The sequence below is a fragment of the Sminthopsis crassicaudata genome, chromosome 1, assembly GCF_048593235.1.
Source record: "Sminthopsis crassicaudata isolate SCR6 chromosome 1, ASM4859323v1, whole genome shotgun sequence".
Lineage (NCBI taxonomy): Eukaryota > Metazoa > Chordata > Mammalia > Dasyuromorphia > Dasyuridae > Sminthopsis > Sminthopsis crassicaudata.
The window spans coordinates 742,063,427-742,089,678 of record NC_133617.1 but is presented as its reverse complement, the minus strand read 5'-3'; the positions used below and the strand labels follow the sequence as shown (position 1 = coordinate 742,089,678).

Genomic DNA, 26,252 nt, shown 5'->3' with positions numbered 1-26,252 from the left:
ACACACAGTTGGTGCTCACTATAAGTCTGTGGAATTGAACTAGATGGCCGTAGCTCTGGAAGGAATGGGACTGGAACCTGTGTGAGACACTCTGTCGGTAAAGAGCTCAGCCTCCTGGAGGCTGTGACTCCTTCGCTGCCTGCACACTGCCTGGGGATGGAAACGGAGGACATTCGTCATCCTGCAGAACCGGGGGATGCGAGGCTCCTTTTGGAAATAATGACTCCAGGTGGGAGGCCAATGAACAATGGCACACGTGGGTAGCCAGGCCTTCATTACACAATTTCTCAGATTTGAAGCTATTAAGTCTCCTCCGTTATCGTGCATTTTCTTCAAATCAGGGTAAAAATAGTTGCAGGGAAAGCAAGCCAAAAATGGTGAGGAGAGGAAGGAAGGCACACGCTAGAGTGAGCCCCTTGTCAAGGTCCCCCGGAAAGCCTCACAGGTTAAAACCCAGGTTCCTTTGGGTCTCCACCCTTTGGACCCTCCCCCCAATGCTACCTCATGGCCAGCAGCTCCCCGATGCCCTTGCTCCGTACCTTGCTATAAGTTCACCCCGATGTGCCGGGAGAGGCCAGAACCCATGTCTCCTTATTCCCAGCTTGGGGCCCTTCCCTTAGTCCCTGTGTGTCCCACGGGAATGTGTCCCACAGGAATGTGTTCCACTGACACATGCCCTGAGCCCGGCTCCATTTGGTCTGTGAAGCGGAAAACCAGGTGGTGCCGCGTGGATAGAGCGCCAAGCCTGAGGTCAGGAAGACTCATCTTCATGAGTTCAAGCCCGGCCTCAGACACTTCCTGGATGTGTGACCCTGGACAAGTCATTTAGCTTGTTTGCCTCAGTTTCCTCCTCTGTTAAATGAGTTGGAGAAGAAAATAACAAATACCCCAGTATCTGTGCCAGAAGGCCTCACACTGGGTCATGAGGAGGAAGACATGACTGAACAAATGATTTTGTCTTCCTTCATTCAGGAGGAGCATTGGCTCCCAGACCAATGAATAGGCAGCCTGACCTAGAAAGCATCAAAGTCTTTGTTCCATTGGCTCCTAGACAGGGAGACGGGCCGTACACCTTCCGCAGATCTGGAGTTGGGGGGAGATCTCAGAGCTCATCCAGTCCAACCCCCTCCTTTCACGAATGAGGGAACCCAAGCCCAAGGTCGCCCAGCTAGGAAAACTGAGCTAATGTGTACCTAGAACCTCTGGTTCCAGATCCAGGATTTTTTCTACATATTATCCTTTAGCACAATGGGACCACGGTCCTTGCCTTCCCACAAGGCCTTGCCTGGCAGAGGGAAAGCCATGACAGGAGAAAGAAGAAGGGAAAGTGACTCACAAATCATGTAGGTGAGGGAAGATAGACATCAGCTAACCATGAGCAGAGCTGTAACTAAGGTAGAGTGACTGGGTCTTTGTCCAAGGGCATCCAAATTTAAGGGAGCAATGTTTACATCTAGTTCAGTCTTGCCTCAGGCAAATCATTTCTCCTCTCCATTCTGGTTCTCTCTCTACAATCTAAACTTGGAGATCCTTCAGACCCACTTATGATATTGTAAAAAGTAATGTTGGCCACAAAACATCCCAAGTCACCTGAGGGAAAGCAGCCTGGATGGGTAGCCCTGAATTTATTAACTAGATACTTGTTGATTTGGCCATTCCTTAAAGAATCATTACTAGGAATCCTTGAAAGTGAAGCAAATTGAGAGGGCCCGGCCCAATCTTCCACTAGGGCTAAGCCCAACCGTGGGAGCAATCATGAGCCGGCCTCCTTCCCCTCCTCTAGCAACTTCCACCAATAACAAGCTTTCCTCAAGCCTCTTTTGGGGGCCACCTCTCCCCAAGACCCCCACAGATTCAGGAGAAAAGAAAGACCTCAAAATGTGATGTGAAAAAATGGCAGCTTCTGAGCCGTCCCATGGAGACAGTTCCTCCTCCCCCCAGGACCTGCAGGTATAGGAGGAGCAAAGATTCCTAGGAAGAGGGCGATTCAGGCAGCGAGATCGTACTTACGGGAGAAGCGCGCCAGGGGTCGGGCAGCCTTGTCTCCTGCCTCGTTTGCGACTGGAAAAAAAAAAGAGAGAAAATCCATTTAATAAAATGGAACATGGTAGAAGAAGGAGCCAACTTCATCCCAACAGACAGAGGAGTAGGGCGCTCACCAATAATTACGTCATCTTAGTACACCTTGTGTCAGCCAAGATTTTAAAGGAACTCTCTGTCCAAAAACTTTCCAGCGCATTATCTAAATGCAAAAAACAAGAAACAACCCAAATGTCCAAAGCAGGAACAGCCAAATAAATTGGGCTCCGTTCATGTAAAGGAACATCGAACCAATAAAACTGAGAACTATAAGGAATACAAAGGCATTGGGGAAAGGCTGAGAAAGGAAGAAGGCAGATCCAAAGGACTCCAATGGTGCAGGAGGGAGAAGCGATGAGGAGTGGACAAAAATACCCCGATTCTGAGCTGGAAGAGCCCTGAGAGGCCCAGTCCCCCCCCCCAATTTGGTGCGTGAGCAAAGTGAGCCCCAAAGAGGAAGTGACTTTAAGGACCGGCTATGTCTCTACCTCCCTGTGCTTCGGTACCCTCACCTGGAACATGAGGGACGGCCTCTGAGGTCCCTCCTATTCTAGATCAACGGCACAAGCAATAAGGGATGCTGTAAGACTGGAATCCAGATCCCATAGAGATTTTGACAGAGAAATAGAGAACTTATGGCATCTTTATGTGTTAAAGTAAGCTTATTTACATATAAGGAATTATAAAACTAAGTTTAGCTGATTACATTGGTGATGAATAACATGTTAATAATGAAACATCTAAAAAGAAGACTAATTTTCAGGAGAGGCCCAAGGAAATCGGACATGAGCCACCACCATCTCCCCACCAGCTGCCTCGTTTCCAGCCCTGCCCCCTACCCTTGGAGGAGGGATTGAGGCGTGGAGCTCACTCTCCCTGGTACTGACCATCTCTCCCAGAAGACTGTGTCAGACACACCGACCATGATCCATTCCATTCCCTCCTTCCACTGCCCACCCTACCCCCACCCCCAGGTCTGAAACCATTATCGATTCCACTCTGGACTCTGCTCCTAGAGGTGCCCCTCTATCTACCTGTAGCTTTTCAGACCAAAATGGCCCTCGGGGGCCTGGCTCCAGGTCTCTTATACAATATAAACTCCTAAGGGCCAGGGGTGTCTTTTAACTTTTGTATTTTCCCCCTGCTTTTAGCTTAGCACCTGGCACACATTTGCTCGTGTTCTCGATTTGTTGCTCGTGTTCTCGATTTGTTGCTCGTGTTCTCAATTTGTTGCTCGTTGTCATGCTCGATTCCTCGAGGTTTTCTTGGCAAAGACACTGGAGTGGTTTACCATTTGTTTCTCATTTTACAAATAAGGAAACTGAGACAAACAGGATGAAATGACTTGTCCAGAGTCAAACTGCCAGTGTCCGAAGCTGGATTTGAACTTACAAAGACGGAGCCTTCTTATTTCACTCCTCGTGCACTATCCACTGCACCACCTAGCTGCTTCCTAGCGTCACATAAGTGTCGTTCAATATATAAATATATATTCACATACTTATACGTATATACTATATATATATATACATATTCATATATACAGTGTGTGTATAGACACCCATGGAGATCATACTCATATACACATGTGTGATTATGTGGATTGTATGTGTTCACACATGTAAAATTATTACATTCTATTATTTTCCGCTTATTTCTGTACGTGCCTATGTATACATACATGTGGATTACTCCATGCATGTACGTGTAAAACCATCACCTTGTATTTCACGTCTCTGTTTGTTCGCATGTGTTTCTACACAACCAGTCACTTGACCAGCTAAAGGTGAATGCCCTCCCTCTCTGTCCACATCTTCCTGTATATATCGAGTCGCACACCTTTTTTGTCTGTGTTGGAATAAAATCATGACATAAGAAAAGGACTGGACCCAAGTCCCAGCCCTTCATTTTACAACTGGAGAAACTGAGTCCCAGAGAGAAAGTGAGCCAGGATTCCAGTCCAGGTCTCTGGATTAGCCCAAATTGAATTGCAGCAGATCAGCTGACCCCGACCACCCAACATGAGCAGCCGCCCCCAAACTGTCACCTTGCATTTAGTTTATGTAAACTATTTGTGGATATCAGACTCTCTGCTAGAATGGAAGCTCCTCGAGGGGAGGGAGGAACGATACCTATCCCCAGGTCCTGGCATGGCATCTGACACCTAGGGTCAATGGCCCATAGTCCCAAGGAGCGTTTCCTTATTGATGGATTAGACAGAGATTTAGCAAAGGGGAGGCCCTTAGAGGGTCTTCCCAAATGGGGCCATTTTCTCCATTAGGCGACTAGTGGGACAAAGGGATGGAACCTGGATTTGTGGTTGGGTTGGCCCAGAACTCCCAGAAGGAAATCCCTTCTGCTATGCAGGTTGGCACTTGCTCGGCTTTAGGGGGTTCCCCAGAGCGCCAAGAAGTTCTGACTCTGGCACCACACACCCAGGATGTGTCAGAGGAAGGACTGGAACCCAGCTCCAGGCCGACCCTCTAACCATTGGACCGCCCTGCCACCCACGAGGAATTCACCAAATTCAGGAACAAAGCCCCTGAGAACAGCCCTGTTTCTGCAAACACACCAGAATGAGAGTTTGTCCCCAGCCTTGTTCTGCTTAGCTCGGGGGCCAAGAGCCGGAGGGGATCCCTGGAAGGAAGGGCCTCCTGCCCCCAAGAGCTAACCAAAAGGAACATCACCCACAAGATTCTCCTTCATTGGGGTCTGATGTGGAGGCTGGACAGCCACCTGGAGGGTATTGGCTGGGGGTGGAGGCTGGACGGCCATCTGGAGGGTGTTGGCAGAGGCCAGGGGAGGAGGCTGGACGGCCACCTGGAGGGTGTTGGCTGGGGGTGGAGGCTGGACGGCCACCTGGAGGGTGTTGGAGGAGGCAGGGGGGGGAGGAGGCTGGACGGCCACCTGGAGGGTGTTGGCTGGGGGTGGAGGCTGGACGGCCACCTGGAGGGTGTTGGAGGAGGGGGGGGGGGGAGGAGGCTGGACGGCCACCTGGAGGGTGTTGGCTGGGGGTGGAGGAGGAGGCTGGACGGCCACCTGGAGGGTGATGGCAGAGGCCAGGGGTAGAGGCCGGACGGCCACCTGGAGGGTGTTGGCTGGGGGAGGAGGCTGGACGGCCACCTGGAGGGTGTTGGCTGGGGGTGGAGGCTGGATGGCCACCTGGAGGGTGTTGGCCGGGGCTGAGGGAATGTCGGGATGGCCCGGGCCACGTGGCCCAGCACTCACCACACCAGTGGGGATCTTCCCACCCCAGGCTGTCTGACTTCAGTTTGAAGACATTCAGGGACGTATCAGTTAAGGTGATGAGCATTTGTTAAGTGCCTACTGTTCTTCCTCCCTCCCACTTTACAGGTAAGGAAGCTGAGGCAGCAGGTGGAGGGACTTGCCCAGGCCCCGCAGCCAGCGAGTGTCTGGGGCCAGATGTGAATCCCGTCCTCCTGACCCTCCCCCTGTGCCACGAGCTGTGGTTACTTTCCCTGTGTCCTGTGTCAGCCCCGGCTCCCCTGAGACCCCCGCGGCCAGGCCCGTGCTCCGGCCGCCCCAGACCCCCTCCCCGCCCTCCTTTGTCCCTCGGGAGTGACTTTCTGCACAAGGCCTCTGAGCCCCCAGCTCCCTCATCCGCCCCTGTGGGAGAGAGAAGGCTTGGGGATGTCAGGCCGGGGCTCCTGGCCCGGGGAGTCCCGGAGGTATGAGCCCGTTCTCCTTTGTGCTCCCAGGACAGCGGAAGCCCCTCGGAGGCGGGGCCACTGCACGCTTGGTCTTTGCATCCTCAGTGCCCAGCACCAGAACATGAGCATCAAACGGAAACGTACAAATTAACAAATGCCCCTCGTAGGAAGACACGGGAACCGGATGGGCCGGGGTCCCTGGCGGTCTGAGAGGTATGGCCTGTGAAGGGCTAACCCGGGGGCAATATGGTCACAGGACGGCGCCTCAGCAGCGAGGCAGGGCAGGGCGCCGCGCTCTGGGGTCCGCCTCCCCTCGGGGGTGCAGGGGCTCCTAGGGGAAACCAAGGCCCAGAGAGGTCAGTGACGGGCCAGAGGCACACAGCTGGGGCACATCTGGGTCAGAGGCAGGACTTGAACCCAGGTCTTTTTGTAGGCTCTCCCCCACCCAGACGGAGGGTCTTTCATTCAGGTCACAGCCTCAGCACAGAGTCCCCCTCCCCTGCATCCCGAAATTCTGTAATGAGGCAAACAGCCAGCAGGGGGCGCTCCCCCTCACCCAGGCCTGAGCATCTGCCTCCTCCCCACCTAGAACGTCAGCTCCCCATCGGGCCAAGGGCCTTCCTTCTGGGGCAGGTGGTGGCCCCGAGCCCGACTGAGTGCATTTAACCGGTCAGAGGGGACCCCAGCCTCAAAAAGGGGACCAGGGTCCCCCCCGCCCCGTCTGTGGCCATTCCTCCTGCAGTCCCCAAACCTCCCAGACGGCTCTTGTCTCTCTCCTCGTTTCTCTCTCAGTTCTTCTTGTCTCTGTTTTTGTCTCTGTTCCTCTTGTCTCTGTTCTTGTCTCTGTTCCTCTTGTCTCTGTTCTTGTCTCTCTGTTCTTGTCTCTGTTCTTATCTCTGTTCTTGTCTCTCTGTTCTTGTCTCTCTGTTCTTGTCTCTGTTCTTGTCTCTGTTCTCGTCTCTGTTCTCGTCTCTGTTCTCGTCTCTGTTCTTGTCTCTCTGTTCTTGTCTCTGTTCTTGTCTCTGTTCTTGTCTCTGTTCTTGTCTCTCTGTTCTTGTCTCTCTGTTCTTGTCTCTGTTCTTGTCTCTGTTCTCGTCTCTGTTCTCGTCTCTGTTCTTGTCTCTCTGTTCTCGTCTCTGTTCCTCTCGTCTCTGTTCCTCTTGTCTCTGTTCTTGTCTCTCTGTTCTCGTCTCTGTTCCTCTCGTCTCTGTTCCTCTCGTCTCTGTTCTCGTCTCTGTTCCTCTCGTCTCTGTTCCTCTTGTCTCTGTTCTCGTCTCTGTTCCTCTCGTCTCTGTTCTTGTCTCTGTTCTTATCTCTGTTCTTGTCTCTCTGTTCTTGTCTCTCTGTTCTTGTCTCTGTTCTTGTCTCTGTTCTCGTCTCTGTTCTCGTCTCTGTTCTTGTCTCTCTGTTCTCGTCTCTGTTCCTCTCGTCTCTGTTCCTCTTGTCTCTGTTCTCGTCTCTGTTCCTCTCGTCTCTGTTCTTGTCTCTGTTCTCGTCTCTCTGTTCTTGTCTCTGTTCTTGTCTCTCTGTTCTCGTCTCTGTTCCTCTCGTCTCTGTTCTTCTCTCCTTTTGTCTCTCCTCTCTCCTCTGATTTCTCTCTGTTTCCTTTACATAACGCACACATGCACATGTTTATTACGTATGTTTCACAAAATGGCGCGTATACGTCTGTAATAGCTTCTCCGCACGTGTAGCTATAAAACGGGCCCAGAAGGTCTCGTGATCTCTGCCGCCTCCAAAACCAGGAGGGGAGCCCGGGAATCCCAGCCAGACTCGCTCTCCTTCATCCCTGCACGGCCTTTCATCAGTGCTCCCGGACCAGAGGGAGCACTGGGGCTGAAAGGGCAGTGGCTGCAGGAGGAGGCGCAGATTCAGTCCTGCCTTCGACACTGACTTGTGACCAAGAGCGAGTCACTTAACGGCCCCGGGGCTCGGCCTCCTCACAGTGAGAAAAGTGGGGAACCAGACGGCTCAAGAACCCCCGACAGGTTTGGATTCATGATCCCATGAAGTATTAATTCAATTGTATTGGGGGCATTTCGATATAATAGCAGGACATGCTTCAATAATAATGCAGGACAGGAGCGCCGCTCTTTGCGGGTCTGTTATCTCCTGGGCAGGGAGAGTCACTTCACATCCCGAACATTGTAACCCCGAGTCCCCTGCGAAAACGGGAGTCCTCCACCTTTCCTCCTCCCCAGCATTTTTCCCACACTCCCCCATCCCCACTCCGGAACTCGGAACGATGGAGTGCAGGAGGGCAATGGGCGATGCTGGGGAATGTGGAAGCTTTAGCAGGTCCCTGATGGGCAGTGCATTCTGGGGAGGCACTGAAAGAGCCCCTGCCCTCGGGGAGATTCTGCTTCCTTTCCTTCTCTCACTCCCAGAACGCTCTCCAGCATTTTAAGAGTAGGTAGGAAGCACGGAGACTTTGCGTTAGCCAGAGTTCAGTTGGGAACAAGCCCACTGCTTTTTGAACTACTATTAATGAGGGGCAAAGGCTCTAGAGCAGAAGTTCCAAGCTTCTCTGGCAATCGGGGGGCGCCTGCAGACCCGACCTCAGGATAATGGGTTACAATACCTAACGTTACAGACGATTCCCAAGGAAGCCAGTCATACGGAAACAGTTACTCAATATTTAAGTTCACAGATGCCGGTTAAAACCCCCATTTTGAGAATTACTAGCTAGCTCCGTAGCCATCTTTAATCATTATTCTTGAAGTGCTAAAACTTCAACTGAATTAGGACTTCACAGAGTCATAAAAACTTGCAGGACTCTTTGGAAACATCTAATGCAAGCCCCTCCTCTTCTGCTTACGGCAGGATTCGAAGCCAGGACCTCGGCCCGGGTCAGGGCCCTTTCCGCTGGAACAACCATTTATGACTCAGGGAGCTCCAGAGCCTGCCCTCCTCGGGCTTCCACTCGATCTGAGTCACGGAAGGAGCCAGAGCAAGTCAGTGCATCCAGTCCCAGAGGCACCGAGCCGGGGTTATGGATGCAGAGCAGGAAGGGGCTTCACCGAGTCCAGAGTCTCACAGTACAGATGAGGACACAAGCATGGCGGACCCCGGGACGATGCTGCTGCTGTTGCTGCTCGGAATTTCAGTCCCATCCTACTCTTTGTGACTCACTGGAGTGTTCTTGGCAGAGACATTGGAGTGGTTCTCCATTTCCTTCTCTGGCTCATTTACAGATGAGGAAACTGAGGCAGGATGAAGTGACTTGCCTAGACTCATACATCTAGTAAGTATCTAAGGCTGGATTTGAACTCAGGGCTTCCTGCCTCTAGACCTAATGCTCCATCCGCTGCCCCACCTAGCTGCCCAACAACTGGATGATGTAGTTAGGGCCAAACACGGAATCTGAACCCAGGATTTCCCAAGTCCGTCGCCCTCCTGAGCCTCAGCCACACTTTCTGTTTCCCGGTCCCTCTTTGCCCACTGGGCATTTGCCCTGGCACCCGGGCACTCCATCCCTGCAGCTGGGTTTATGGCTTGCCCAGGTGCTGGGGCTTTCAAAACAAGCAGGAGAGCAGCCGTGTTTTTGTTACAAAGCAGTGGGCAGCCATCTCCACTTGCCTCCGGCTGCTCCGATCTCCCCCTCCCTTCTTACATCTGCTGCTGGCTCTCCCCACTGCCCTAATAGGGTGGCATCAGGCCGGGCCGCAGGCATGCCGGTCTGGGGTCCACACTGCCCACAAGGGACCCCCAGAATCACAGGGCCTGACTCGATGCGGGACAGTTTGTCAAAGCCGCGCGTAATGTGGCTTCTTTGCCAGCGCGCCAGAGCTCATGCCATCCACCTCGCTTCCTAGACCGCTGCTTCAGGGCAGTGACCTCAGCATCACCTGGCGCGTCTCAGGGCCAAGATAAATATTTGTTAAGCATGAAGTTATTGTGAGGGGAGGAGCCCTGTGGCAGGCTGGGATCGGCCCGGTTTGGCATCCCATTCCAGCTGAGCCACCCGCAGCCAGGGTGACCTTGGGTACGCTCCCTGGGGGCTCGCTTCCTGAGCTGTAAAGTGAGCGAGATCAGCCAGGTGACCCCTAAAGCCCTTTCCCATCCTAAATCCCACAATGTTAGAAAACCATGACAGGGCCGAAAGTCCCCTCGGCGATCAGCCCCGTCTCCCTCTTTTCCAGATGAGGAAACTGAGGCACACACAAATTAAATGATTTGTCCTCAATCAGGCAACTACTGGACTTGGAGCTTAAACTCTTTATAAAGTATGAGGCTCCTTTTGAGGATGAATCGTCAATCAACGGAAGCTTGGATTTGCACATTTATTAGGGCAGAGGCTCCTTCCCCAGCTAATGTGTCATGTGCAAATCTGCACATTTCTTAGGCTGGATCTCTCTGCACATATAACGCATTCTCTGGGGAATCAATATTCTTAATTGCGGAGCACAAATGAGTGGGCTCTCAAAGCCCGTATCAGTGGAGAGCAAGGCGTGAAGGGCCCTTCTCAGCCAAGAAGACCTTGCGTTGAGGCTGGCCGTGGACTGACGTCTGCCATCAGAGGGCCAAGCCAGCTAGACTGAGGCAGCCAACGTGGCCCCAACATCTCCCAAAACTCTCCCCGGAGGGAAGAAAAGGTGGATGGTTATGTGGGCGGAGGGAAGCCCCCTAAAGCCACAACCACAAATCATGGGGCCCATCGGTCCATCCAGGTGACGGTCATCGCTCCTGATATCTCTCCTTCTGAGCCATCTGATGGAAAGACGGGGAACTTTGGGGCGGTGGCAGAAGCACAGAAGTGGGAATCAGACAGTGGCGGGCTCTGCCCGGGCTCTGTCCCTGCTGGGCTGTGTGGGCTGGGGCTGGCCCCGTCTGCCATCACCGAGCTCTAAACCCCTCCCCTGGAAAACAAAGATGTTGGATCCAGAATCGTAACAAGAAATCTTCTCACCTGGAGCAAAACCATCTGAGGGGGTGAGGTGGTCCCAGAGGCCCAGGGGCGCAGTGAGGGCCGCCCCCTTGCCCTGGACAACAGTGGCCCTGGTGAGTTGGGACACACAAGCTGGTCCAGGCTGGCAGAAGATGAGGAACGGCGAGAGAACAGGTAGTTGCCACAAGGGGGCAGTGTCCTATCATCTCGTGCTCTGGGGCAAAATTAGCCTCAGGCTGAGGAAGACTGGTTGGACCCAAAGACCTCAAAGCCATCAGAACATAACATTACCTGCATGCACATGAGGGGTGGGAGAGGAGGGTGGCCATGCAAGAAATGGAGCTTTCCCTTCTGCAAAAACGAGACTCGCTCCCCAGGGGAGACCCCAACTGTGGAGAGGGGCTAACCAAACATGGCGCCCGACAGCCGAAGGCTCCCGACACTACGGACACGGTTCTTCATAGAAAAACCACCAGCCCAAGAGAGAAGTGCGGAAATGTCCCTCCCTCCCCTCCCTGAGGAGGGGGGGACAGTGAGCATGGAACACCCGAGGGGACCGTCCGGGATTAATGTATGAGCCGGTTCTGACCGGCCAAGCGGCCCTGATCCTTTGGCTTTGGTTTTTGCCAGGGGGAAGGCCGTTCTCCATGGAAGAGAAAGCAGAAACAAACCAGGAGCCGGAGAGGCGGGTCTGGAGCGCAGCTATCACGGACCTGGTGGAGTCTCGTCCACGTTGTGCTGTTTTTTAAGCCAAATGCTGCAGAGCCTTCAACCCCCGGCTCCAATGCGACCTCCTTCTGGCACAGTCAAATCGAGTAAAGAGCATTTAATGAGCACCCGCTGTGCAGCACAAGGAACAGAGGCCTAGAAACGTCAAGACTCTCCTCCTGAGTTCAAATCCAGCCTCAGACTGGTAGGAGAGGGAGTGTTCTCTCTGAGGGAGGGAACAAGCATTTATTAAATGCCTCCTGTGTGACAACTAAGAATTTTCCAAATATTATCTCACTTGATCCCCACATTCACCCTCATGAGGTAGGAGATAATATTACCCTAGTTTTGCAGTTGGGGAAACTGAGGCAGATAAAAGTGACTTGTCCAGGGTCCCACAGCTATTAGGTATCTGAGGCTAGATTTGAACTCACTTCTTCCAAGTCCAGTCTGCACTATGGACTCACCTAGCAGCCTCACAAGGAGAGAGAGGCTTGTTGAGCTGAATCCCTGAATTTGGGAGGGAGAGTAAAACCCTCTAGAGGGATGGGGGTCAGCTATGCAAGGATTTAAATGCTACCCAGGACAGCTTAGAGCTCGGATTTCAGGCCTTGGCAAGCCCCTAACACAAGAAGGAGCGGTTTGTTTTGCAATCCCCTACGAGATGTATCTTGTAAGACTTCGAATGGAAGCCGCTTGAGAGCAGCCACGAGTTGTGCCTTAATCCAGGGCTGCTTAACTCTGTCCGCTCCCAACCCTTTTGGGTCAGTCTGAGCCGGTGCTTCTGGCGGGACCCGTGCACGTGTGAGCGTGGCGCGCTCAGAACCAGGGCTGCGGGAAATCTCATGATACCACAGCGCTGCCAGAAACGTCTCGGACTCCTTACAGGTTGATTATGGAGTACATTTTGGTCACTGCACCCAGAAACTTCCATTTTTTGGTGACCCCGTGTTCAGTTACCAAATCCCACGCGGGCTTGGGAGCGCGGCCTTCATCAATAAGCCCCGATTATTCATCCTTACTTTACTGGTGCCAAATATTTTATGCCCCCCCCCATTCAGTTGAGGAATTTTTTTTTCCCCTGAGGCTGGGGTTAAGTGACTTGCCCAGGGTCACACAGCCAGGAAGTGTTAAGTGTCTGAGACCAGATTTGAACTCGGGGCCTCCTGAATTCAGGGCTGGTGCTCTCTCCACTGCGCCCCCTAGCTGCCCCAGTTGAGGAACTTTTTGCCTTCATAAGTCAGAACATATTCGTCCTCACTCATTGCCATGCACTGGGGTCCAAAGAGAAACAAAACAAACAAACAAAGAAAACCAAAAACACAACCGTGCCCTCCAGGAGCGGGGCGTACGTTCTAGGAGGGGATCTCAGCCCTGGCCCGGCTGCCCTGCAACCAGCACTTGCACTGCAAATGTCTGTCAACCCAAAGTGGAGACAGCCACAGCGGAGAAATCAGCTGGATGCAGCTTGCTCTGCCCGGTGAGCGCTTGTCCAAAATGCCCTTTTTCCTTCTCTCGATTCAGCGAAGCTCCTGCCGGCCTCCTCACACTCTCCGGGCCCATCGGGCCGTCAGGGAGACGGAGCAGGGGCTTTAGAACGAGAGGAAAGCCGGTTTGTGGCAGTGACAACAACACTAAGAAGCCCCCGAGGAGGCAGGAATTAAGTTTCTTGGGCCCCTTGGAGAGCGGAAAAGACACCCAAGGTTTCCCACTTCGAGGTCTCTGACAGCAAGCACTGGCTTTATCGCAGCACTGAGCCCGTAGCGGGCTCTTGGAAGTTGGGCCGGGCCCGGGAGGCCGGCCAGAGAACTCTCCCTTACGGCACAGGACAAAGTACCAACTGGGGAGGGGGCTGGGGGGGGGGCTGCCTGCAATAGAACTGGAAATCGAGGGGAGGCGGATTAAATCGGAAATGGCCGAACGAGTTGTTCACATGACATGTGATCATGGTGGAGTCCTGGTGTGCGATCAGAAACGATGAATCAGAAAAACCATGGCGAGATCTACGTGAAGTGATCCAAAGGAAGTACCAAGAACCTGGAGGTCACGGCCCATAGCGACAGAAATAAGGTCCTGGGCCACTGGTGGGGTCGGCAGAGAGAAAGGAGGAATTGTTCCAGGCACAGGAGGGGAAAAGGCTCTGAGGGATCAGTCTGGCTCCTTGGTCCCACCTCTGGGGAGGCCGGCCCTCAGAAACCCACCTTATGTGAAATCCCTGAGGTCCGGCCTCTGAGGGGGAGGTGGGCAGCCCCGCCACATCCTGCCAGAAGCCCCAGTCACGTCCCTGAGGTGAGACATTCCCTCCAAATCTGCTTACAGCCCAGGCCATGGCTGCTGCCCCGCTGTGGGAAAGTCTCTGGCTCAGGGGTCTTCCCCCTGCCCAGGGTATCTCTCCCACCCCACATTGCCTTATGATGTCTCAGGCCCCACTTCTCCTTCTAGCTAGCTTACTCTTTAGGGGGCCACCTGTCTTTTAGGGGTTAGCCTGCCAGCTAAGGGCCTGCCCCAACCTCATGGGATGTTTCCTTTCTCCTGGCTAATTGAGGTTCCACTAGGGAACCTGCTCTTTCCTCCTTCCTCCTTTCCTTCCTTCCTTCCTTCACTCCCTCATTTATTTCTTTTTTCCCTGAGGCAATTGGGGTTAAGTGACTTGCCCAGGGTCACACAGCTAAGACATGTTAAGTCTGAGGCCACATTTGAACTCAGGTCCTCCTGACTTCAGGGCTGGGGCTCTAACCACTGCGCCACCTAGCTGCCCCCTTTCCCATTATTAATCACTAAAACCCCTTTCTTGCTAACCACACGCTCTCCCAGTCTATTTTCTACCATTCCTAGTCTGTGAAATTTCCCCATTTCGTCTGTGACCTCTTCTTCTAAATAATCCTGCCCTTTGCCAGAGAGAATGGCCACTGTGAACTGTCCACATGAGGGATCCCCAACATCTGGCGCCGTCTTAAAGCGCATCACTGAGGGCCACCAGGGCGGCGCTGACGATCCACCGAGAACTCTGGTCAAGACAATTCCAAGGGACCGGATTAAAAATTACAGCCCACCAGAGAGAGAACCGCTGAACCTGATGTTTCACGGCAGCACGGGTGTCTCCGTTTGCTTTTTAGTAAGGTGGCTAATAGGGAAATATGTTTTACGCGATTTCGGCTGCACAACTGATGCCGCAGTGTTGTTCTTCTCAGTGGGTAGGGAAGGGGTAGGAGAAAGGGAGAATTTAAAAAGAACATTAAGAACAAATTTCAAAAGAAGGGAAAAAGACAAAATGCCTACAGCGTGTTCATAGATAAGTGAATAGAAATTAGATACAATTATAGTTGTTTTGATGATGAGAGATAGGAGAGAAAGTCTATTTCAGCTCATTTTAAGTAATTTTTAAAGAATCATGAATTTCCAAAGGCTTAGGATGCACATGTGGCGCAGCCCCGGTGAGTTTGTCCAGGTCTGATATCCCTTTTCCCAACAGCGGTATTTGAAGAAGTTTTATCCCCCCTTCAAATCCTAAATCTATGAGTGTATAAAGAATAAAATCCACCTTTGACCTCCAGAAGCCACGGTAATTGGGAGTCTGGCCTAGACTAATAATATAACGGCTTGCATTTATACCACTTCATAGAGCAGTTTACAAATTCTATCTCATTTGAGAGGGAGATTCTTTTATTATCTCCATTTTTATAAAGGAGAATCAGGAGCACAATCTAGAAAGTGTCTGAGGCTAAATTTGAACTCGGCTCCTCCAGACTCCGCCCTAACCACTGGGCCACCCAGCTGCCTCAGTGCTGAGTCTGTTCCTGGTCCCCCCGAACCCTGAAACGGGCCCGCTTCCCCGGGGAGCCACAGCTGCCGCTAACTGGGGCCAAGTAAGTGACATGAGAGCATCCCCTGCCCAGGGCTCCGGTCTCACAAGATGGGCCAAGGGCAAGATGCCCAGAGCAGAAATAACAGAGCAAGAGATCCTCGGGAGAGCCTGACCTATTTCCTGCAAGGGATTCACGGAGGCTCAGCCCGCGAGCTGGAAGTTTCCAGCGGAGGCAGAGGCCCAGAAGTCCCCTCTTGTTGCCCCTTTCCCACACCAGGCTGGGGAGCAAGTCACTTCCTGCCCCCTGAAAGGGAAAGCGAGGTTTGCGGATCCAGAGGAAGGCACTGACGTGCTCCCCGGGGCCCGGCCTGGCCGGCAGTCAGGGACGGGCCTCCTCTTGCTTCCCAGCCAAGGGTGGGTCCCTCTTTCCATTAAGGACTGAGCTCCCTAAGGGATCCGGCCCCTCTGTCTCTTTCCTCCCGCCTTTCCCAAAGCTGGAGCAGGGGCCACAGCTTAAGGCAGGGAGCAGGGACCAGACAGGGCTGGGGCCACAGCTTAAGGCAGGGAGCAGGGACCAGACGGGGCTGGGGCCACAGCTTAAGGCGGGGAGCAGGGACCAGACGGGGCTGGGGCCACAGCTTAAGGCGGGGAGCAGGGACCAGACGGGGCTGGGGCCACAGCTTAAGGCGGGGAGCAGGGACCAGACGGGGCTGGGGCCACAGCTTAAGGCGGGGAGCAGGGACCAGACGGGGCTGGGGCCACAGCTTAAGGCGGGGAGCAGGGACCAGACGGGGCTGGGGCCACAGCTTAAGGCGGGGAGCAGGGACCAGACGGGGCTGGGGCCACAGCTTAAGGCGGGGAGCAGGGACCAGACGGGGCTGGGGCCACAGCTTAAGGCGGGGAGCAGGGACCAGACGGGGCTGGGGCCACAGCTTAAGGCGGGGAGCAGGGACCAGACGGGGCTGGGGCCACAGCTTAAGGCGGGGAGCAGGGACCAGACGGGGCTGGGGCCACAGCTTAAGGCGGGGAGCAGGGACCAGACGGGGCTGGGGCCACAGCTTAAGGCGGGGACCAGACAGGGCTGGGGGCACAGCTTAAGGCGGGGAGCAGGGACCAGACAGGGCTGGGGCCACAGCTTAAGGCGGGGAGCAGGGACCAGACGGGGCTGGGGCCACAGCTTAAGGCGGGGACCAGACAGGGCTGGGGCCACAGCTTAAGGCGGGGAGCAGGGACCAGACGGGGCTGGGGCCACAGCTTAAGGCGGGGAGCAGGGACCAGACGGGGCTGGGGCCACAGCTTAAGGCGGGGACCAGACAGGGCTGGGGCCACAGCTTAAGGCGGGGAGCAGGGACCAGACGGGGCTGGGGCCACAGCTTAAGGCGGGGACCAGACAGGGCTGGGGCCACAGCTTAAGGCGGGGAGCAGGGACCAGACGGGGCTGGGGCCACAGCTTAAGGCGGGGAGCAGGGACCAGACGGGGCTGGGGCCACAGCTTAAGGCGGGGAGCAGGGACCAGACGGGGCTGGGGCCACAGCTTAAGGCGGGGAGCAGGGACCAGACGGGGCTGGGGCCACAGCTTAAGGCGGGGAGCAGGGACCAGACGGGGCTGGGGCCACAGCTTAAGGCGGGGAGCAGGGACCAGACGGGGCTGGGGCCACAGCTTAAGGCGGGGAGCAGGGACCAGACGGGGCTGGGGCCACAGCTTAAGGCGGGGAGCAGGGACCAGACGGGGCTGGGGCCACAGCTTAAGGCGGGGACCAGACAGGGCTGGGGGCACAGCTTAAGGCGGGGAGCAGGGACCAGACAGGGCTGGGGCCACAGCTTAAGGCGGGGAGCAGGGACCAGACGGGGCTGGGGCCACAGCTTAAGGCGGGGAGCAGGGACCAGACGGGGCTGGGGCCACAGCTTAAGGCGGGGAGCAGGGACCAGACAGGGCTGGGGCCACAGCTTAAGGCGGGGAGCAGGGACCAGACAGGGCTGGGGCCACAGCTTAAGGCGGGGAGCAGGGACCAAACGCCGGCTCGATGCCCATCAGACGGCTGCCGCTGGGACTTAAACACTATCGACAGGAAGAAAAAGCCAGCGCACTGCCCGCCCCCAAGGAGCTTCCGTTCTGGGCGGCGGAGACCCTGGGGCCCGAGCATCAGAGGGTCCTACCAGGGACCAGGCTTCGTGCTAACTGCTCTCACAGACGGCCTGGGCCCACACAGCAGCCCTGCCGTCATCGCCCCCATCCAACAGGGAGGGCGCCATCGGGGCAAACAGACCCAGCGGTGAGCTACTGATCGCTGGCGTTCAACCAGCTCTTTACACATATTGAGGCAACATTTATTAAGCTCCTACTACATACCAGGTGCTGTGCAAAACACTAGAGACAAACTAAAAAGCTTAAGCTGATTCTTGCCCTCAAAGGGCTTTCCACACAGTGGCCAGAGGCACCAGATCCGGGGAACGTGGAGGGAAATAAAGTGCAAGGGCCTGAGAAAGGGGGAGGGGAGCAGGGGGTGAAAGGCTTACAACGCCAAATACATGCACACACACACACACACTCATACACACACACTCACAGTCACATACACTCACACTCACACACACACACACACACACACACACACACACTCTCACACACACTCACACACACTCACAGTCACATACACTCACACACCCACTCACACACACACACACACACTCTCACACACACTCACACACACTCACACACACTCACAGTCACATACACTCACACACCCACTCACACACACACACACACACACTCTCACACACACTCACACACACTCACAGTCACACACACTCACACACACACTCACAGTCACACACATACACACACTCACACTCACACACACACTCACACACACTCACACTCACACACACACACTCACACACACACTCACAGTCACATACACACACACACTCTCACACACATTCACACTCACATAGACTCACACACATTCACACACACACACTCACACACTCACACTCACATAGACTCACACACATTCACACACACACTCTCACACACACACTCACACACATTCACACACACACTCACACACACACTCACACACACTCTCACACACACACTCACACACTCACAGTCACACACACTCACACACACACTCACACACACACTCTCACACACACACTCACACACACACTCACACTCACTCACACTCACATAGACTCACACACATTCACACACACTCACACACACACTCACACACACACTCTCACACACACACTCACACACACACTCTCACACACTCACAGTCACATAGACTCACACATTCACACACACACACTCACACACACACTCTCACACACACACACTCACACACACACTCTCACACACACTCACACTCACATAGACTCACACACATTCACACACACACACACACACACACTCTCACACACACTCACACTCACATAGACTCACACACACTCTCACACACACACACTCTCACACACACACTCACACACACACTCTCACACACACACACACTCTCACACACACACTCACACACACACACACTCACACACACACTCACACACACACTCTCACACACACACACTCACACACACACTCACACACACACACTCTCACACACACACACTCACACACACACACACTCACACACACACTCACACACACACTCTCACACACACACACTCACACACACACACTCTCACACACACACCCACACACACACACACTCACACACACACACACTCACACTCACACTCACTCACTACCCATATACAAATGAGTATGTGTTGGATCCTGTCGAGTAGAAGCCCCTAGAATTGGCTGAAGACCTCGGTGTGGTGTCAGTCCCACTTGTCACTTTAGCAGCGGAACAGAGGAGGGGCTGGAGCAGCTGGTGGGCCATGGCAACAGTGCGGGTGGGGGTGATAGGGGAGGTAAGTAAAGTAGATGTAATCCTGGCCACTTGATTCTGCTAACAATTATCCCCATTTTACAGATGAGGAAACTGAGGCAGAGAGAGGTTGAGTGAATTGCGCGGGGTCCATCCCAGCTCTGGAGGCAGCTGGTGCCCGATTTGGAGTCACGAAGTCTCCCTTCCGACTGCGGCAGACCCGGGAGCTTGTTGTTTGCTTCCTACTATTTCGGCAACTGTATTCCAACATGATTGTCTTCCCATGTCACAGCATGTACTTTATGTATATAAATATATGTATGTATGTGTTTATGTGTGTAAGGGACCCACAGACTTGACCAATCTGCTGCAAGGGTCCAGGCCACAAGGAAGGTTCAGAAGACTTGCTCCGGAGGGCCCCAGATCTACAGGGTGTTGTGCTGTGCTGTGTTGCACTGCATTGTGTTGGGTTGCCTTATGTTTTGTAGTGTTCTATTTTGTTGCATTGCATTGTGTTGGGTTCTGCTTGTGTTGCACTGCATTCTGTTGCATTGTGCTGTGTTGTGTTGAGTTGCGTTCTGTTGTGTTGCGTTGTACATGCTGACTCCGTGACCGTTGGTCCCAAACCCACTTGCCCACGGGCCCCCGGGGAGGCGGAAGCTCTTCACCGCCCGCGGGCCAGGCCGTGAGCCGCCCTCCCCGTGTGTTCCTGCAGCGCCGCCTCCTTGCCACCTCAGGAAGAGCTGGGCTGAGCCCGCCCCCTTTCGCTGACACGACCCCAGATGTCCTTGTCCCAGGCCGAGGTGCCCGCTGCCCCTGGCTCCCTCTCCCAGCCCCGGCTCCAGGGCTCGTCGGACTCTCTAGTTCTGGGTTCTGCCTCAGGAATGGAGGGGAAAGCCAATGAAGAGCCTTCCCTGTCACGGGGGCCCGGGCCTCCTTTCTGAGACAGGACGATGGAGCTCGGCACAGGTAGAGGGGGACCGCGCCCACCACTAGCCCGCAGCTCTCCCTTCTCCGTCGGGCAGGACCCAAACCCAAGTGTTTCCGGCCAAGGAAAGCGCTTCGTCCCAGGCGGCCTCGGAGGCGTCCCGTGCAGGGCAGGTACCGGGGCCACACAAGCCAATCCTGAGGGGCTGAGACAGTCTGGAGGGGGGCAGAGCCCGCCTCCCTCTCCCTGGGTCTGCCTTTTGGGGACCATCCTGGCTCTCCGGGCCCTGGGCTCCCTCACCCTTACAATGGGGGAATGATGCTCATCCTTCTCACCTTAACAAACAAATGGGGGTCTGGCTATTATCATTCCAAGGCTTTCTGCCGAGCCCCGGGGCGGGGGGGGGAGAAAGAGCTGGCACCCAAGCTGTACCTAGGACAAGGCTTTGGGGGCTTTGCTACAGGGCACTGGCTTGGGGGGGGCGCTCAGGTTTAGCAGGGCCTTAGCAGCCCCGGGTCCCTCAGAACCTGGAGAACACCTGCAGAGGGAACCACAGCCCCGTTTAGAAGGGAGCAGGAACAGAGCAGGGACTCCTGGGGCCGGCCCCCCCGGGGGGCAACATCCCCAACTTCATTGTGGGAGGTCAAGATGAGTCCTTACAGAAAGAAAGCTGGTGGTACGGGCTGGCGTTCCCGGAGGACAAGGGCGTCACTGCCATGGAAACCCCGGGACTCGCTCGGGAGCTCTGCAAGGACAGCTTCCTTCCTCCCGGGCTGGCTGGCTCTGGGCCCCCCCGGCCTCTTCTCTGGGTCCCTGTCACTTAGGCACGTGGGGCGGGACCCAGGGAGGAAATCCAGAGGCTGGTTCCGGCCAGGCTCTGATTCAGACGGTCTCCTTGCCTGCAGCCCCTGCCCTTGCCCCCCTGCTGCTCCCTCTTCCTGGGGCCCAGTGCCCTCTGAAGGCAGCAGGCAGGGAGACAGAGGAAGAGCAGAAGGTCTAAGTATCCCTTGTGCAGTCGGGCAATAAGCACCCACAGAAGGCACGGTGGTGGAGGCCAGGCTTGGAGTCAGAGGACCCCTCTCCTAGGCTCAAATCTGCCCTCAGCACTGCAGCCATTTCAGTCAGGTCCCCATGTGGGGGTTTCTTGGCCAACGTCTGGAGAGGTTCTATTTTACAGATGGGGAAACTGAGGCAAGCAGGGCGAAGTACTTGGCCAGGGTCACCCAGCTGCGTGCCTGAGCTCCATCCCACCTCACAGTCTCAGGGGATTCGGGGAGCAGAGAGCAGGACGGTGTCCCTCCAGTGGGCAATGGGGGGAGGGGAAGAGTTGGAGACAGGCGGCCCCCAGCTCTGGAGCCCCCTTCGCTTCGCCCCGATCGCACGGTCCTTCGCCCATCCGGCTCCGTCTGAGGGACCATCTCGGAGAACTTTTTAAAAGCTTTTTAAAACCAAAGGGAAGGCTCCTTTCAATGAGAGGGCAGCAAAAAGCAAGATGCAGCTTTCCCATCTCAGTTTGTGGGCCCCCTACACGGAGGCTCCTTGGGGGTGCCCAGGGCCCGATTAAGACCCCCAGCCTACGGGCAATTCACGTCGCTGAAGGGTTTTGAGGGGAGAAGGAAGACAAGTGGTCACGTGATAGAAAATCAGTGTGGCTGCAAGCTCAGCACGAGCCGACAGTGTAACCTGGAAGCCCAACACCCCTTTCACAGATGAGGAAACCGAGGCCCAGAAAGTGTCTAAGACTTGAGAAGGAAAGGAACAAGCATTTATTAAGCACCTACTGTGTTTCAGGGCACTTGCTAAGCACTTTACAAACATTATCTAATACCCACAATTCTGTGTGGCAGGTGCTATTGTTAGCTTAATTTTATAGATGAGGAAATTGAAACCCGGAAAGTTTCTAAGATTTGAGAAGGAAAGGAATAAGCATTTATTAAGCACTTAGTGTGTTCCAAGCCAATGTGTTAAGCACTTTACAAGCATTATCTAATAGCCACAACTCGGGGGGGGGGGGGGGGGCTATTGTTATCCTGGTTTTGCAGATGAGGAATCTGAGACCCAGGAAGTGCCAATGACTCCAGAAGGAAAGCATTGATTAAGCACCTAGTGTGTCCCGGGGCACGTGCTGAGCACTTTACAAATATTATCCCATTTGATCCCGGAGGCCGGAGCGATTATTACCCCAGTTTTACAGATGAGGAAGACCGGAAGCCCAGGAAGGCCCAGGGACTTGCACAGTCACAGAACAAATAGGTGGCTGAGGTCACATTTGACTTCCTGAGTCCAGGCTCCACGCTCTGGGAAGGCTCGGAAGGTGTCGCTCTCCCTCTTTCCCTATGGAGCAAGTCTCCTGGCAGTTTCCTGCTATCTGGAGACGTGTGCGTACACATGTACCCACACGTGTAGACACGCATGTACACACATGTGCACACGCCCCCTTCCCACAAAGACGGCCACAGGAGGCTGTTTGGACACCAGATCCGGGATGACCGAAGGGGCCGAGTTCCTCCTGGGCCGGTTCCCCCCCAGCCTCCACTGCCCTGCCTGTCCAGAGCTGCCCGGGAAGGCGGGCGGGGGGACTAACACAGCGCGCCTCAGTCCAGCGGCTGCTGCTGGGAGGAAGTGGCAGCCGGCCATCAGCTATCAATAAGGGGGGGTTCTGGGGCTCCCCCGGCCTCTGCCTTCCACTGGCCCCCCCATTGAACACCGGGGCCATCAGCTGCTCAGATAACAAAGGTCCGGGGTCAGGAACGTCCCTCACTGTGGTTCAGACCTAAGAACGGTCACAAAACTGGACGACCCTCCTCCAGCACCCACCGGGCTCTCAGATGACCGATGTCCCTGGAGCAGAGCGGGGGGAGACCCTGATCCTGGCCTTTGCCAGCTACGAGCAGTCGTGCTGTGGAGAGACGGCCGAGAGGGCAGGAGGATGGGGATGGGGTTCAAATCCCAGCTCTGCCCTTATCTCCATGGAGACCTCCGCCATCTTTATCCATCCATCACCTTCCTCTGACCTCCCTCTGCAGCACCGGCCCAGCGCTTGCTCAGGTCCACCTGCACCCTGTCCCCTGGTCCTTTCCCTGCTGCTCTCACCAAAGCCCAGCCAGCATCACCCCCCCTGCCCCCACCACAGTCGACACCAGAGGAAGGCACACAGCCAGGCTGGTGGGACCGGGTTTAAATCCACACTGTCCGAGCCCACAGAAGTCTTCCAGACTCCCAGTTTCCCACGCCTGCCTGCCGAGCCCCCTTGTGGATCTTGGGGTTAATTTAGTTTAATTGACATTAAAATGTCATCAATGAGAAAACAGAGGCCGGCTGATAGCGGGCCCCTCTCCTGGGTCATTCCTGTCCTCCGGCACTCTCCCAGGTCCCTGCCCTAGGTGGTCTCTCTGGCAAAAGTCAGCCCTTCCTCCTGCTCTGGACCCCGGGCCATTTGTGTTCAGGGGCCCATCCCCTCGCTCATCTTTCCCCCTTAGCAGTCTAGACTGCCCTCAAACATGCCCGAGCCCCCCAAACCTCAGCAGACCCTACATTTCCTCGGTTGCCTGCTATCTCCCTCTCTCTCCCATAGAAAGTCCCCGAAAAAGCTCACTCCTGAAACCTTGGCACCCTGGCCCCTCACGCGAGCCCTTCCTGAAGCTGCCCCCCCAGCCCGCAGCCATCTCATTGCCAACCCGTGGCTTTTCCCTGATCTTTCTCAGCCTCTGCAGTACGGAACACTGCCGGCCACCATCTCCCGGATAGCTTCTCTCCCGGTACTTTATGGCCCTGCTCTTCCCGGCTGCTTCTCTGGCTCCCACCTACCATTCTTGTCTCCTTTATGGGCTCACCGTTTATATGATTGTCCCTAATTGTGGCTGTTTCCTGAGGCTGCCCTGTCCTGCTTCTGTCTCTATCTCTTCCTTATTTTTTCTCTCTCCTTCCTTCTTCTCTCTTTTCTCTTTCCTTACTTCCTTTCACCTACTCTCTCTGTCCTCTCCTCACTCCTACTCTTCTCTCTTTCTCTATCTTTATCTGTTTTTCTCTCCCTCCTTCCCTTCCCCCTTTGGATCTATCTCTGTCTCTCTTTTTCTCTCTCTGTCTCTCTCTGTCTCTCAATCTCTCTCATTCTGCCCCTCTCTCTCCTTTCTTTCCTTCCTCCCTCCCTTCTTTTGTCCTTCATGGCTTTTGGACATTTCAAACCGGCTCTCCCGGAGCGTCTCAAACTCAATACGTCCAGAACTGAAGACATATTTTTTTCTCCCAGGCCCTCCCTCTTCTACACTTCCCAATTTTTAGACGTCTGCCGTGTGAGCCCTTGGTTCACGACCCTGGAACAACTACAGAGTCCTCAAGCCCATGTGGCTAATCGTGCACCGGACTGTGCCCGTTCTCCCTCCTCATCATCCTCGCACCTGCCCTTCCTCCCCACTCATGCAGCTCCCATCAGGAAGGTGAGTAATTTTGCCTGCATGAGGAACAAACAGGTCACTCTCCTCCTCAATAGCCTCTAGTAACTCCCTATTTCTGCAAAAAGATGCAAATTCTTGTTTCACCTTTAAAGGGAAGCCATAGGCCCCAGCCTCAGCCTAGCTCTCCAAACTCATCAGCCCTCTGTGCCCATCCCAATCCTCCAACACAGCCCAACTGGCCTCTCCTGCGCCACTCCATCTCTCACCTTGCTGCATCGCAAAGGTCCCATCCCCAGAACATCCTCCACACTCAGGACTTCTCTTTCCCTTCAAAACACAACCTGAAGTTCTAATGTCTACAGGAGCCTTTCCTAATCCTCCCCAGGGTTAATGCCCTCCCTCCTCTCAAGCTGCCTTTGTGTTGTGTATTTATCTTTTTATAGTCATTGAGTCTAAATCTAAATATTCATTTGTCATCTTTCTGTTAGAATGTGAGGGGTTTTTTTGTTTGTTTTGTTTTGTTTTTGTTTTTTGCTGAGGCAATTGGGGTTAAATGACTTGTCCAGGATCACACAGCTAGGACATGTCAAGTGTCTGAGGCCAGATTTGAACGTGGGTCCTCCTAACTTCAGGGCTGGTGCTACAATGTGAGCCTTTTATGAAGAGGGATCGGTTCATTCTTTGTGCTCATATTCCCAGCATCTGTCCAGAGCCTGGCCCATAGAAAAATATTTAACAAAGCCATGTCAACTGATACCTGTGTGACCTTTAGATTATTTACTCCTTCCTAGCCCCTTTTGGTATTCTCAACACTTAGCACAATGCCTGGAATACAGTAGGTGCTCAATAAACGCTGAATGATTGATTAATCATCTACAAATTGAGGGGGTCATACTAAATGGCCTCTAAGGCCCCCAATCCCTCATCCTAAGATCTGTGTGACTTTGGGAAGGGCACTCTCCAACTCAGCCCCTCAGTTTCTTCATCTGTAAAATAGGAGAGTAAGAGAAAATGAAGTCTGAGATCCCTCCCGGTCCTAAATCTAGGACACAGAACCCCATAGAAATATGATTTTACTTGAGAGGGTAATGCCCTGAATGGCAAGAGAACGCCATCAATGTAAATGAGAGTTTCAGAACAACAGCTCCAAAATAGCAAGACTATTAGATGAATCACAGATCAACTGCCTATCGGTAATTGGATTTCACATGTCACAGGGTTTCCAAGGAGATGGTTTACACTGAGTCCACTATATCCCATCCTCCTCTCCAAAAGAAGCTCCTGCTCAGCTGACTCCTAGGGGAGCAGACATCCATCTCCCAAGAAAAAACAGTGGCTCCTGGCAGACGGGGGCCTTGCCAGCCAAAGCAATGGGTTGCAGGTGGGATCACAGGATGAGAGACTAAAATTAAAGAGGCCTTCGAGGCTTTGATGACGGGCCAGAGGGAAATGATATGGCCCAATTCCCTCATTTTTCAGATGAAGAAACTGAGATTCCTGATGGAGAAAGAGGTTCCAGTTGCCATTAGCAGGCACCATGAATATATGACCATCAGGGAGCTCATTCTGCCTCTTAGTGCGGCCTTGGTCAAGTCCACTTTCCTATCCGGACTTCAAGCTTCCTTGCCCTCAGAATCAGAGAATCAGGGCAGATCACCTCTGAGGTGATCGCCACACCAAGATGATACCGCATCCTCCAACCATGTTGTCCCTGAGGACTGAACAGAGGAAAAGGGACACGGAATAGAACATAGTGTCCCCTCCTGGCCATTGCAGGAAGGATGGGCGTCTGGGTTAGAAAATGAGAGAAGAGCAAAAAAGAAATAAGGGAGAAAAGAAAAGAGGGATGACTGGGTACAGAGTACAAGAGCCATGGCTCCCACTGG

At 54.2% G+C, this 26,252-nt stretch overlaps 1 protein-coding gene across 6 annotated transcripts in view; it reads right to left on the bottom strand.

Annotated features, from left to right (window-relative positions):
- PDE1C (phosphodiesterase 1C) overlaps window positions 1–26,252 on the bottom strand; it is a 404,822-nt gene that overhangs the window by 301,826 nt on the left and 76,744 nt on the right. For all 6 annotated transcript variants that reach the window (XM_074284348.1, XM_074284347.1, XM_074284353.1 and 3 more), the window contains exon 2: window positions 2,011–2,061. In XM_074284348.1, the coding sequence (XP_074140449.1) occupies window positions 2,011–2,061 (51 nt within the window). The remainder of the gene's footprint in view (window positions 1–2,010; window positions 2,062–26,252) is intronic.